The sequence below is a fragment of the Leucopleurus acutus genome (genome assembly GCF_964270905.1).
Source record: "Leucopleurus acutus genome assembly, chromosome: 5".
NCBI lineage: Eukaryota > Metazoa > Chordata > Mammalia > Artiodactyla > Delphinidae > Leucopleurus > Leucopleurus acutus.
In genome coordinates this window covers 121,869,761-121,882,019 of record NC_139147.1, presented here as the reverse complement: position 1 = coordinate 121,882,019, position 12,259 = coordinate 121,869,761, and the positions used below count along the sequence as shown (strand labels likewise).

General features: G+C 41.0%; 1 protein-coding gene and 1 pseudogene across 6 annotated transcripts in view; one reads left to right on the top strand and one right to left on the bottom strand.

Annotated features, from left to right (window-relative positions):
- TFDP2 (transcription factor Dp-2) overlaps positions 1-12,259 on the bottom strand; it is a 166,649-nt gene that overhangs the window by 15,178 nt on the left and 139,212 nt on the right. For 3 of the 5 annotated variants that reach the window (XM_082840246.1, XM_082840248.1, XM_082840249.1), the window contains 2 exons: positions 8,586-8,748; positions 2,334-2,480 (listed from right to left, as the gene is read on the bottom strand). In XM_082840246.1, the coding sequence (XP_082696372.1) occupies positions 2,334-2,480; positions 8,586-8,748 (310 nt within the window). The remainder of the gene's footprint in view (positions 1-2,333; positions 2,481-8,585; positions 8,749-12,259) is intronic. The other 2 variants (XM_082840247.1, XM_082840250.1) reach the window with 1 other exon arrangement.
- Positions 5,527-5,846, top strand: LOC309961876 (protein FAM32A-like; annotated as a pseudogene). Its single transcript has one exon. The product of its transcript is annotated as a protein FAM32A-like (transcript).

Genomic DNA, 12,259 nt, shown 5'->3' with positions numbered 1-12,259 from the left:
AAGGTCACACAGCTGGTGAGTGGCAACAGCCAGGATTTGAACCTAAGCCACCTGGTTTCAGAGCCCCTATTATTAATTCCTTTGCTCTATGAACTGCCAAGAATGAGGTAAGATCTCATTTAAGATCTCCGTTTAACTGCCTTTTAAACAGGCACAGCTGTAAATACAGAGAGGCTACATATTCAATACGAAATCCCTACTTGTTGTAAGAAACATGCTTATGGGACAAATTTCCCAGCTTCAAATAACTATTATTTTCCTCACTCTCACAGCTACCTAGAAAACATATATTGGGGTCTGAATTTCCTGTAGATGAATTCCTCACTGTGTCTTTGGGCAAAAGCCAACGTCATCTAATGAGACATTTTTCTTATCTACTCCAGCAGCGTATTTCTTTTTCTTTTTTTGTGGGCTGCGCCTTGCGGCATGCAGGATCTTAGTTCCCCAACCAGAAGCGCGGAGTCTTAACCACTGGACCACCAGGGAAGTCCCATAAATATGTTTTGTTTGTTTGTTTGTTTGGGCTGCACCGCGTGGCTTGCAGGATCTTAGTTCCCCAACCAGGGATGGAAGCCGGGACCACAGCAGTGAGAGCGCTGAGTCCTGACCACTGAACCGCCAGGGAGCTAAGCAGCGTCTTTCTTGTTTGCTCCCCATCTAGTCTGCAGCGAGAGTTTCTCTCATGGTGCCTTCTAACCACTACCACACTTGAGTCCTAAAACACTGAAGACCCACTGTAAAATCTGTGCTCTCCCCCGTTTGAAAAGATGCTGCAGGGGGTTCCCCCTGTGTCTGAGGCTGTGACAGGGCAGCCCCCATCTGCCCCTCATGCTCTGCACCCAGCCAGGCCAAGCTGTACTGACGCTGCCTCTAAAACACTTCTGCAGCCTCACCGCCACAGCCAGAACTCAGCCCCTCTCCAACCCACCCGCCCTCACCTTCCCTCCTCACCTTCCTGTCAGTTCAACTTCCAACCCACTAGTAGAGTGACCCTGTAGAACACATGCCCTCAGCTCTCTTCCTTATCATTCTCCAGCAGCTTCGGTTGTTTATAGGATCAGGTCCCTACTGCTTTAGCACTCGGAAACCTATGCCCTCTCTCCTCGCCTGTACCCTGGCCACACCCACTGCGGGCACGCCCTCTTCAGCCTGCCTCAGCCCAGGCGGTGCCTCTGCCTGGAGAGCCCTCCCTGCCCTAAACCACTTGGCAAACTCCTACCCCTCCCTCAGGACTGAGCACAGGGATTTCTTTTTCTTGGTAAAGCCCTCCCTTATCTACCTTTCCAGAGAATCCGTACCTACTTCTTTCACAGGTGTCATCACATTTCTGGTTAACTCCTTTTACATTTCTGCTCTCCTCAATTAGTATGAAAGCTCCTTGGGGTCAGAGATTTTGTCTCGTATAATCTTTGTTTAAGCACGTGGTAGATGCTAATAGATTACTGCTTACTGAGTCTTTGTTATCGGCTTAATCTTACTGGTAATTAATATAACCCTCAAATTTCACTCTATCAGGAGGAGAAAAAAGGACATATCCACCGTAGCACATGAAGAACATTATTCTAGAACTTCTGATGACTGCCTGGTTTCTCCCTCCATCCACAAGTCTAATAATACCAAAATTTTTTGATTTGCTGGAGGGAAAAAGGGACGGAAAAAACCCACAAAATCAACCATATTCACCTCTAAAGCTGTAGTCAGCCTTGGTCTATTACCTTTCATGGCCATGACAGTAAAATTATGTCAAATCAATTTAGAAATAGTATGTCAGGACACATGCTCACTTAGGAAAGATTTTGTCTAATGATTAAACCTAACAGAATAAGCAATGTTTTGGCATACATCATCCAAAAATTCGTGTAAGCTGAACATTCCAATAAGGATTTAAATGAAATACCATACCATTCTGTTGCAGATTCTAGAGTCAAAGGTTAAATACAAGAAATAAACGGCCAACTTGATCCATTTTTTTGGATGGATACAGCATTTCATCAAATAAGATAGCATTTCTATCACACGAGTCACCAAACATTTATTAGTAGACTGCTCAGAATGAAATTAGAATAAAATAAAGATCTCCAAGAAACAGTAAAAATCAAGTCATTTAATTTCTCTGTCCCTCGGTTTCATCAGGACATGAGTCAGACTAGACCGCTCTAAATCTCCTTCCAGTTCTAAAGTTCTACATAGAAGAATCTGCTAAAAAAAGGCACAATATACATGAACGAACAATTAGGAATATTTTAATACTATGTGATTACATCTCTAAATTAAAATGTCTCTGATGTAAAAGAAAGCAAACTACTATCTGTAAACAGATTTTCCTCACTTACCTCCAGGTTCTGACATTCCTGAGCAGAATTGGTAGGCAAGCCGATCCACTTGATTTCTTTTTTCTCCTTTGAAATTATGTTCATTGCCATTAGCACATTTAAAGCATCATAAACTCTTCGCCTAATGTTCTTCTGGTCATAAGCCTGCTAAAAAATATTTTCATTGAGTGATAAATTTTAAAGGTTAAGATACAGTCACAGGATATTAGAATATTTAATTAATATTATTATAGTATCTTCAAAGACCTGAAAGAACTGCACACCCAGTGAAAGTATTCTTCAAAAGTAAAGATGAACTAGATACTTTCAAGCAATCTAAAACATAAAACAATCTTAAAAATAAAGATTATGTTACCAACAGATCTAAATTAAACAATACTAAAGGGCCTTCTTTAGGTAAAAGAAAGATAATCTAAGATGGGAGCTTGGAGATGTAGGATGGAATGAAGACCAACTCTAAAGGTAAATCTCAATACTCACTGTATAAAACATAATATCTTGTAGAGTCTAGAATATATACAGAACTAATATACATGACAATAATAGTATATATATGAGAAAGGCATAATGAAGTTAAAGTGGCTAAGGCCTTGCAGTGCCTAGGAGGATATCAGACTTTGAAAAGTCAAGGATCCATGTTTTTTTGCGTTTTTGTTTTTGCCGTACGCGGGCCTCTCACTGTTGTGGCCTCTCCCATTGCGGAGCACAGGCTCCAGACGCGCAGGCTCAGTGGCCATGGCTCACGGGCCCAGCCGCTCCGCGGCATGTGGGATCTTCCCGGACCGGGGCACGAACCCGTGTCCCCTGCATCGGCAGGCGGGCTCTCAACCACTGCACCACCAGGGAAGCCCAAGGATCCATGTTTTAAGCTCTAGTAAACGTGCTTCTCAAAATGTGGTCCATGCACTAGTGCTGATCTGTGAACTAGTACTAATATACAATGGAAATAGTGAACTTGCACCAAAATATAATCACACAGATCACTATACACACTGTTTAGTTCAGCTGACTTTTTTTGGGGGGGGGGAGGGGCGGTTAGCAAGACTTTCTTAATGAAGGAAACTGTGTTAACTTACATTGTGGAAAAGCCCCTTATCTCACTGTGCACAGGTGGGTCATATGAACCAAATCCAATCAATCCATGAAAATAAAGGATGGTGGAGCACTGAATCAAGTTAAATATAGAACTAAACTTAAATAAATGGGAGATTTAAGTTATAGAACTGAATGTAAATATTAGAAATCCTGACACTGTAGAAATAATAATAATAAAACCACAAATATCAGAAGGAGGCAGCAAAGGAAGTCTGATCTCCTCCTCTTTGATACTGGAAGGGGCATGAATTCAAAGCAGAGGAACTAAGTAACAATTTTGGCACAATATATTCATTTAAAGTCATAAAAACAACAACAATAATAATAGTCTTTTAACAACTGCCACTAATCAATCCGAATCCTGTGGTAGAGGGGAAAACTGGGAGACGGGAGTAAATAATAGGCATATCGATCTATTTTTCCCTCCATAATCGACAGATACTGGTCTATAGGTGATAACTTAAGAAATAAAATACCGAAGTTACTTAAAGTTGTAAAAAAAAAAAACCTTAACTACAGACTACAAACCTTCCAAATTATCAGAAAAAAAAAAAAGCAGTGAATAAACAGAAAAAAAACCCCAACCCTTGCTTATATTCGGGAGTGAGGTGGGTAGTTAGTAAAAATGTATGTATGTTAGATGTTGAGAAGTGCTGGGAAGAAATGCCTCATCGTAGTGACAGCTGAGTGAAGATTCGGTGGAGAGGAGAGGGAAACCATATGTATCCCTAGCAAAGAGTATTCCAGGCAAAGGAAACAGCAGGTGCAATGGCTTGATTAGGAGCATATCCACGAAATGTGTGGCTGGAGTGTAGTAACTGAGGGAGTGGATAGTAGGAGATGAGAGGTAATGCTGGGCCGGGTCACACGGGGGCTGGGAGACCATTTAGAGAACTCTGAAGCTCACTGAAAATCAGAATGTCATATACTTTTTTTTTCAAGTGCCCAGGGAAATTAAACGAAAAAGAAATCACCACATAATGGCTCACAAGAAAAATCTCAAAGCAATCCCCCCAAAAAGAAAAAAGTTCAAATCACAAGTTCTGATCATAGGTAATAAAGGTAAAAATTCATGACAATGAACAAAAATTCCTACCACCTGGAACTACAAGAAACTTTTCTAATGCAATTCTTAGGTCAAAGAGGAAATTAAAACCGAAGTTATAGAATATCTAAAGAATAACATATCGGAATCAATCGGATATGGCTAAAGCCATGCACAAGAGGAAAAGTCGGGACTTCCCTGGTGGTCCAGTGGTTAAGAATCGGCCTCCCAATGCAGAGGATGCAGGGTTCGATCTCTGGTCAGGGAACGAAGAGCCCACATGCCGCAGGGCAACTAAGCCCGCACACCTCAACTACTGAGCCCATGCGCTCTGGAGCCTGCGTGCCACACTAGAGAGAAGCCAGCATGCCACAATGAAGAGCCTGTGCACTGCAACGAAAGACCCCGCATGCCACAACGAAGATCCCACGTGCCACAACTAAGACCCAATGCAGCCACATACATACATACATACATACATACATAAATAAATAAATGGAAAAGTCACAGCCATAAAGACTTTCATTACTAAACAAAGATAATAAAAGTAAATAAAGTATACATCATAGTCTGCAGGGTAGAGAAATAACAAAAGTAACTTCAGGAAAGAGAACAGACTATTAAATACAGATAAAAACAGAAATCAACTGCAAAACAGGAGGTCGATACAAACAAATCTAAGAGATGTTTGGGTTTTTTTAATTTTGGAAATTAATTGCAAATAATTTTGAGAGCATGGATGAAATGGAGGATATTCTAAGAAAACATAAAATACCAAACTGACTCTTAATGGAGAAAGCAATTGTAAACAGACTAATTACCAAAAAAGAAATGGAAAAAGCTATCTAAACTCTACCCCCCACCAAGTCACCAGGCCTAGATGGCATCTCAGGTGATTTCTATAAAATTTCAGGGAACAGAACTAGACATCCAATGCCATTAAATCTGTGATGGAGTAAAGAGAGAGAGAAAACCTCTAAATTCATTTTATAAAGCCAGCATAACACTACTAATCAAAATTGCGAAGATGGTACTGAACTGCAGACGGGCGCCATGGAGGCCTGCGAGCAGGTCCAAAAGGGGCCCTTGAAGCTGAAAGGTGTGGCAGAGCTCAGCATGACCAAGCAGAAGAAAAAGGACAAAGACAAGGCAAAACGCCTGGAAGCGATGGGAATGAGCATAAAGAACAAGGAGAAGAGGTGTGGCCTGGAAATGTGGACCTCGGCCCAGGTGGCCTTGGCGGAGATGCAGCAAATGGAGAGGATCCTGAAGAAAGCATCCCAAACCCACAAACCGAGGGCAAAGGACTCAACACAGACCTGGACACACTCACGGAGCACCGTGACATGCCCAGAGTCAGCTGGGAAAAGTAGCTTCCCTGCCCCAGGGTATGGGGTGGCACGGAAGGGAAGGAGAAGGCAAAGCTGGGGGTATGTTTGGTGCCTTTGGTATTTTCCAGAAACATTCTTTTACACACACCCTTGTGTCTTCTGCTGAGACAGTGCTTTTCAAAGCAGTGTGCCCTCATTCCGGACTTGATTAAAGTAAGACTGTCCTTTTATTCTATTTTGATTTCTTGGTAGCACACAGGAGGTAAACCATTTTAGTTTGGAATGGGAATTTTTGCAAGTTTATCCAGAGATTAAGGTTGTTTCTGGGTAAGTGCCATGGAAGAGTGTTTTCACCCCTGAGCTGCATCTGCCTCTTTGACAGCCATCCAGCTGCCTTTGCCTGCATGAGGCTGACTCCAGAGGACAAGGAGCTAATGCCAGGGCAGCCTGCAGCATGTACACCCCTTTAGGGCCCTGCATGGGCTGCCCTGCCAAGCTCCCTCTAGCTTGGGGCTTCTGCTCTTCCACCAAGAGCCTGAGGAGCCTTCAGTCGGCCTCCCCAGCCACCTGGCCAGTGAGACAACGCAGCCTGGGCAGCAGAACCACCACCTAAGGTGAGGATGGAATATACCCCTTGTCCCTTTCTGAATCTGGGCCAGCTCGTAGCCTCTTCTCCCAATACTCCATTCCCGACATGTCTAGTGAGTGTTGCCAAGGCAGACGCTGCTAATCGCGTACAGCATTCTTTGTAACAGAACTCAGACACAGTCTGCTTCCCTACTCTCAACGCTAAGATCGAAGTAGTTCCCGTATTTATTCAGACGTGGCACGTTAATGTGTTTGGCATTCCTGGCCTAAGGATACCTCAAGGGTGATGGGACCAAGGCGGCAGAGTCCCAGCACAGACAGACATGGGTGCAGTCAAAAAGGAGGACCCAGGTTCTGATGCTGGAGAACCAGGAACTTTGAAGGCCTACGTGTACTCACTGGACAGGGATCAAACTGCATATGCTACTGGGAGAAATGTCTGTATTGACAAAGACACTGAAAGAATAACAAAGCCAGAAGAGAAACCAGTCTGGGACTCATATGTGAACTGCAGAATAAAGGGAAAAAAGTCATTAAAAAAACAGCAAAGATGGTAAAAACAAAAGTAAAAAAAACCCTCACCAATCGCATTCATTAATACCAGTGTAAAAATCCTAAAATTTCAGGAAACTACCCAGAGTTTGATTAAACTCAGCATCCATTCCTAATTGTTTTAATTAAGAAAAAAGAAATAAACATTCATTAAAAAATTAAGTTATGGTTACTAGCATCTCAAAATAAAACCTTTATCATAATTAAGGTTGCAAAACTACAAATATTTCTACTAACGTCAAGAATTAAAGACTCAATATGACTACAGTTACTATTACTTAATACTGTTGTGGAATACCTATAGTATGACTACATTTAAATAAAATGCAAACTGATTTATAATGATAAAAAGCATATCAGCAGTTGCCTGGAGATAGAGGGAGAGGGAGGGATGGATGACAAAGGCAGGAAGAACCTTTTGGGACTGATGTAGATGTTTTGTGTCTTGACTATGGTGGTGATGACACAGGTGCATACAAGTGTCAAAACTCACTGAATTTTACACTTGAAATGAATACATCTTATTGTATGTAAATTATTCCACAATAGATAAGGAAAAAATAATTTAATTGTACACTTAAGACATGTGTATTTCCCTCCCTGCATGTAATTTTATCTCCATTTTTAAAAACTGAGAATGATTTATACGCGCTAACAAAGAGGCTCTAAGATAAATATTGCTAAGAAAATAAAATTAAAACTGAAGCATGCAGGCTTTCCTGGCGGCGCAGTGCTTAAGAATCCGCCTGCCAATGCAGGGGACACAGGTTCGAGCCCTGGTCTGGGAAGATCCCACATGCCGTGGAGCAACTAAGCCTGTGCGCCACAACTACTGAGCCCGTGTGCCACAACTACTGAAGCCCACGCGCCTAGAGCCCATGCTCCACAACAAGAGAAGCCACCACAATGAGAAGCCCGCACACTGCAACGAAGAGTAGCTCCTGCTCACAACTAGAGAAAGCCCACGCACAGCAACGAAGACCCAACGTAACCAAAAGTAAATAAATAAATTTTAAAAATAAATGACTAAAATAAAATGAAGCATACAAAAGCATAATCACATTTGTGTTTACAATAATAAAAGAAATAAATTTTATTTTATATATATGCATATAGAATGTCTGGAATGATACTCAGGAATCTGGTAATAGTGAAGAGTGCCTTTGGGGAGGCAGATTAGGGTCTGTGGTAGAGGAGAGATATTTTTTATTACATACTCTTCGGTACAAGTGAATTTTTATAAACATGTTCATGTAGTATTTTTTCAATTAAAAACGAGATAAAATTTTCTTATTGACTTAGACATGGAAGAAACACCAGAAGGCTCAGAAATGTATCTGAAGTCATTCAAATATAAAAAGCATATTTTTACAAAGTATGTTTCTTCAATAACCCCCAAAGACATTTAAAAAATACTTGTCCATCTTTATGTTTAAATAAATAGTGAAACAATTCTTTCTAAGACAAAACAACAAAAAATCAAAACAACAAAATTCCCCAAGACAATTATGAAACCCTCAAGTAAAGGAGGAGTTGGGGATTCCCTAGCTTGTCTGAATCCTCGAATTGACACAGACAACCCAGAGAGGGACACCGCTGTATCACTCATCACAGTCAATGTCAAGTGCATGATCTACCTACCGAATCAGCTGCCAGATGGTTATTGGAATTGGTGAACTCGGACACCAGCTCATCAGCTACTTCATTATATGATGTTGTGCCTTTCCGCTGAACTTTCTCACACACTTTCATTGAAAAATGTCTCAAGCCTTTTCCATTTTTATCTCCTTTTTTGCTTCGTTTGCTAAAAGAGAAAAAAAATTATACTCCATTATACTTTAGAGATTTCCTTTACAAAACGTAAAATAATGTGAGAAGACAGGAATTTGATAAATTTTTCATTGAATTAGAGATAAGGAAATGTTTTAAACTTAATTTTTGCCTTAAAAGCCTAATGAAGTGTAAAGCTAGAGTGCTTTTCTATGTCCACTCATTTATTCAATAAATATTTGCTGACCAGTTACTTATTATTATGTGCCAGGTACTGTTTTACACATTGGGAGAAGATCCGTGAAAACAACAGACAAAAACTCTGCACTTGCAGAGTTTATAGTCTCAATACTTATCATTTTGTATTCTATATATGCTACAGCTTTTTTTTTTTCCACCTAAAATTAAAAATACCACTATTCTCAGGTTCAGTTATCTACTCAATTTTCAATCAGAGGTCATTGGTATTAATAACGAATCTACATCTTCGGTTATCTTAAGTTAGGTTAATGCCTAGGTCTAACCTTTGATAACTTAATCATTAAAATTTCAGGGGCGCAGTTTAGTTCTACTAATATCTGAGTACCAATTATATAATAGGAACTGTATTAGGGACCAGAAGTACAAAAATGATAACTGAGGCAAAATCCTTTCCCTCAAGGAGTCTTGAGGCCGGAAGAGAGACAGAACAGACATATAATGACAGATAATTCTAATATAATAACGTAAGTGCCAAGTCAGAGTTATTCACAATGTTCTATGGGAATTGGGAAGAGGGATATCTAGTCTAACTGGAGGAAGTCTTCCTGGAGTAAGAATCAGTGAAAACAATCAACAAAATGAAAAGGAAATCCATGGAATGGGAGAAAATATTTGCAAACCCTTTATGTGCTAAGTGGTTAATATCTAAAATATCTAAGAAACATCTACGACTCAATAGCAAAACAAATAACACAATTAAAAAATAGGCAAAGGACATGAATAGACATTTCTCCAAAGAAAACATACAAATGGCCAACAGCTATATGAAAAGGTGTTCAACACCACTAATCGTAAGACAAACACAAATCAAAACCACAATGACATGATCTCACACCTGTCAGGACGATTATTATTAAAAAAAAAAGATAACAAGTGTTGGGGAGAGTGTAGAGAAATTACAGTAGAACCCTTTGCACATTGCTGGTGGGAATGTAAAAATGGTACAGCTGCTATGGAAAAAAAATATGGAGGTTCCTCAAAAAATTAAAAATGGAACTACCGTATAATCCAGCAATCCCATTTCTGGGTATATACCCAAAAGAATTGAAATCAGGATCTCAAAGAGATATATCGGTCATGTTTATCGCAGCTTTATTCACAATAGTCAAGATATGGAAAACTCATAGATGGATGAATGGATAAAGAAAATATGGGGTGTGTGTGTGTGTGTATACACACACACACACACACACACACACACACACACTGGAATATTATTCAGTCTTGAAAAAGAATAAAACCCTGCCATATGTGACAACATGGATGAACCTGGAGGACATCATGCTAAGTGAAATGAGCCAGTCACAGAAGGACAAACATTGCATGATTCCACTCACATGAGGGATCTGAAATAGTCAAACTCACAGAAGCGGAGAGTAGAATGGTGCCTGCCGGAGGCTGGAGGGAAAGGGGAAATGGGGAGTTTGCTATGCAAAGGAACCTAGACTTTATCATATTCCATCAGTATAATTATATTCGTTTATAAGTTATTTACATGTTCTACCGTGTTATGTCCATTAAGAAATAGATGCTAAATGTACTTTTCAAAAGAATAAGGACAGATGTCTACTTTCTTTTTCCCACACTCCCAATCATCTGTGTAGTACTCGTTGTGGTCACAGACTACTATTGAAATACTGGGATGCCACTAAATGGTATTGAGTAGGGGAGTGGCCTGGTGAAATTATCAGTGAGGCAGAGATTCTGGCAGCAGAGTAACTTATGAAGGGCAGAAACAGAAACAGGAAGACCTGTTGAGAGGCTACTGTAATAGCCCAGGCAAGCAGTGCTGAATTTCAGGAAACTGGTAGGACCGGATAAGAAGAGATGGATTTGCAAAAATGTTAAAGATAAATACCAGTGGAGGACTTCCCTGGTGGCTCAGTGGTTAAGAATCTGCCTGCCAATGCAGGAGACACAGGTTCGATCCCTGGTCCGGGAAGATCCCACATGCTGCGGAGCAACTAAGCCCGTGAGCCACAACTACTGAGCCTGCACGCCAAACTACTGAAGCCCCCATGCCCTAGAGCCCGCACTCTGCAACTACTGAGCCCGGGAGGCACAACTACTAAAGCCCACGTGCCTAGAGCCCGTGCTCCACAACAAGAGAAGCCACCGCAATGAGAAGCCCATGCACCGCAACAAAGAGTAGTGCCCCGCTCACCGCAACTAGAGAAAGCCCGCGCGCAGCAACGAAGACCCAACGCAGCCAAAAAAAAAAAAAAAAAAAAAATCAGTGGAACTAAATGATTGATTGATGTGGATTGTAAGGAAGAAGAAATAGGACAATGATCCTTAAAAGGAGGGGTCATTTACTGAGATCAAGGAGACAGGAATGAATTCATGAATTCCATTTTAAACCTTCTCATTTGCACTGTCCAGTACTCTAGGTGTAACCCACATGTGTCTATTGAACACCTGGAATGTGCCAAGTCTGAATTGGGTATGCTGTCAGTGTGAAATACTGCATTTCAAAGACCTTCATGAGAAATGAAGGTAAAAGAGCTCATGTATAATTTTTATAACTACATGCTGAAATATATTATTTTAGATATACTAGATTAAATAAAAGATATAAAATCAATTTCACATACTTCCATCTACTTTTTTTTTTTTTTTTTTTTTGCGGTACGCGGGCCTCTCACTGCCGTGGCCTCTCCCGTTGCGGAGCACAGGCTCCGGACGTGCAGGCTCAGCGGCCATGGCTCACGGGCCCAGCCGCTCCGCGGCATGTGGGATCTTCCCGGACCGGGGCACGAACCCGTGTCCCCTGCATCGGCAAGCGGACTCTCAACCACTGCGCCACCAGGGAAGCCCTCCATCTACTTTTTAAATTGGCTGCTGGAAAATTAAAACTTACATGTGTCTTGTATTACATTCTATCGGGCAGCAATGATGTTGAGTTTGACATGCCTATAGAACATCCAAATGGGTGTATTCAATAGATAGTTGAATATATTAGTCTACAGCTAGTGGGAGAGGTCACTTACAAACTTATCAGCACGTGTACCCATGCCAACTCTCCTTCCTACCAGTCTCAGAGAATTAGGTAACCCTCTTCCTTTTCAAATCTAACTTCCTTTTACAAGATGACAGCTTTATTGAAATACCATTTACGTACCATGAACTTCGTCTTTTTAAAGTATACAATTCAGTGGTTTTCAGAAGTTGTGCAACCATCACCACAACCTAATTTCTTCATCCTAAAAGGAAACTCTGTACCCACAAGCAGTCACTCCTCAGCCTCCCTGCCCCCTGTACCTGGCAACCACTATTCTATTTTC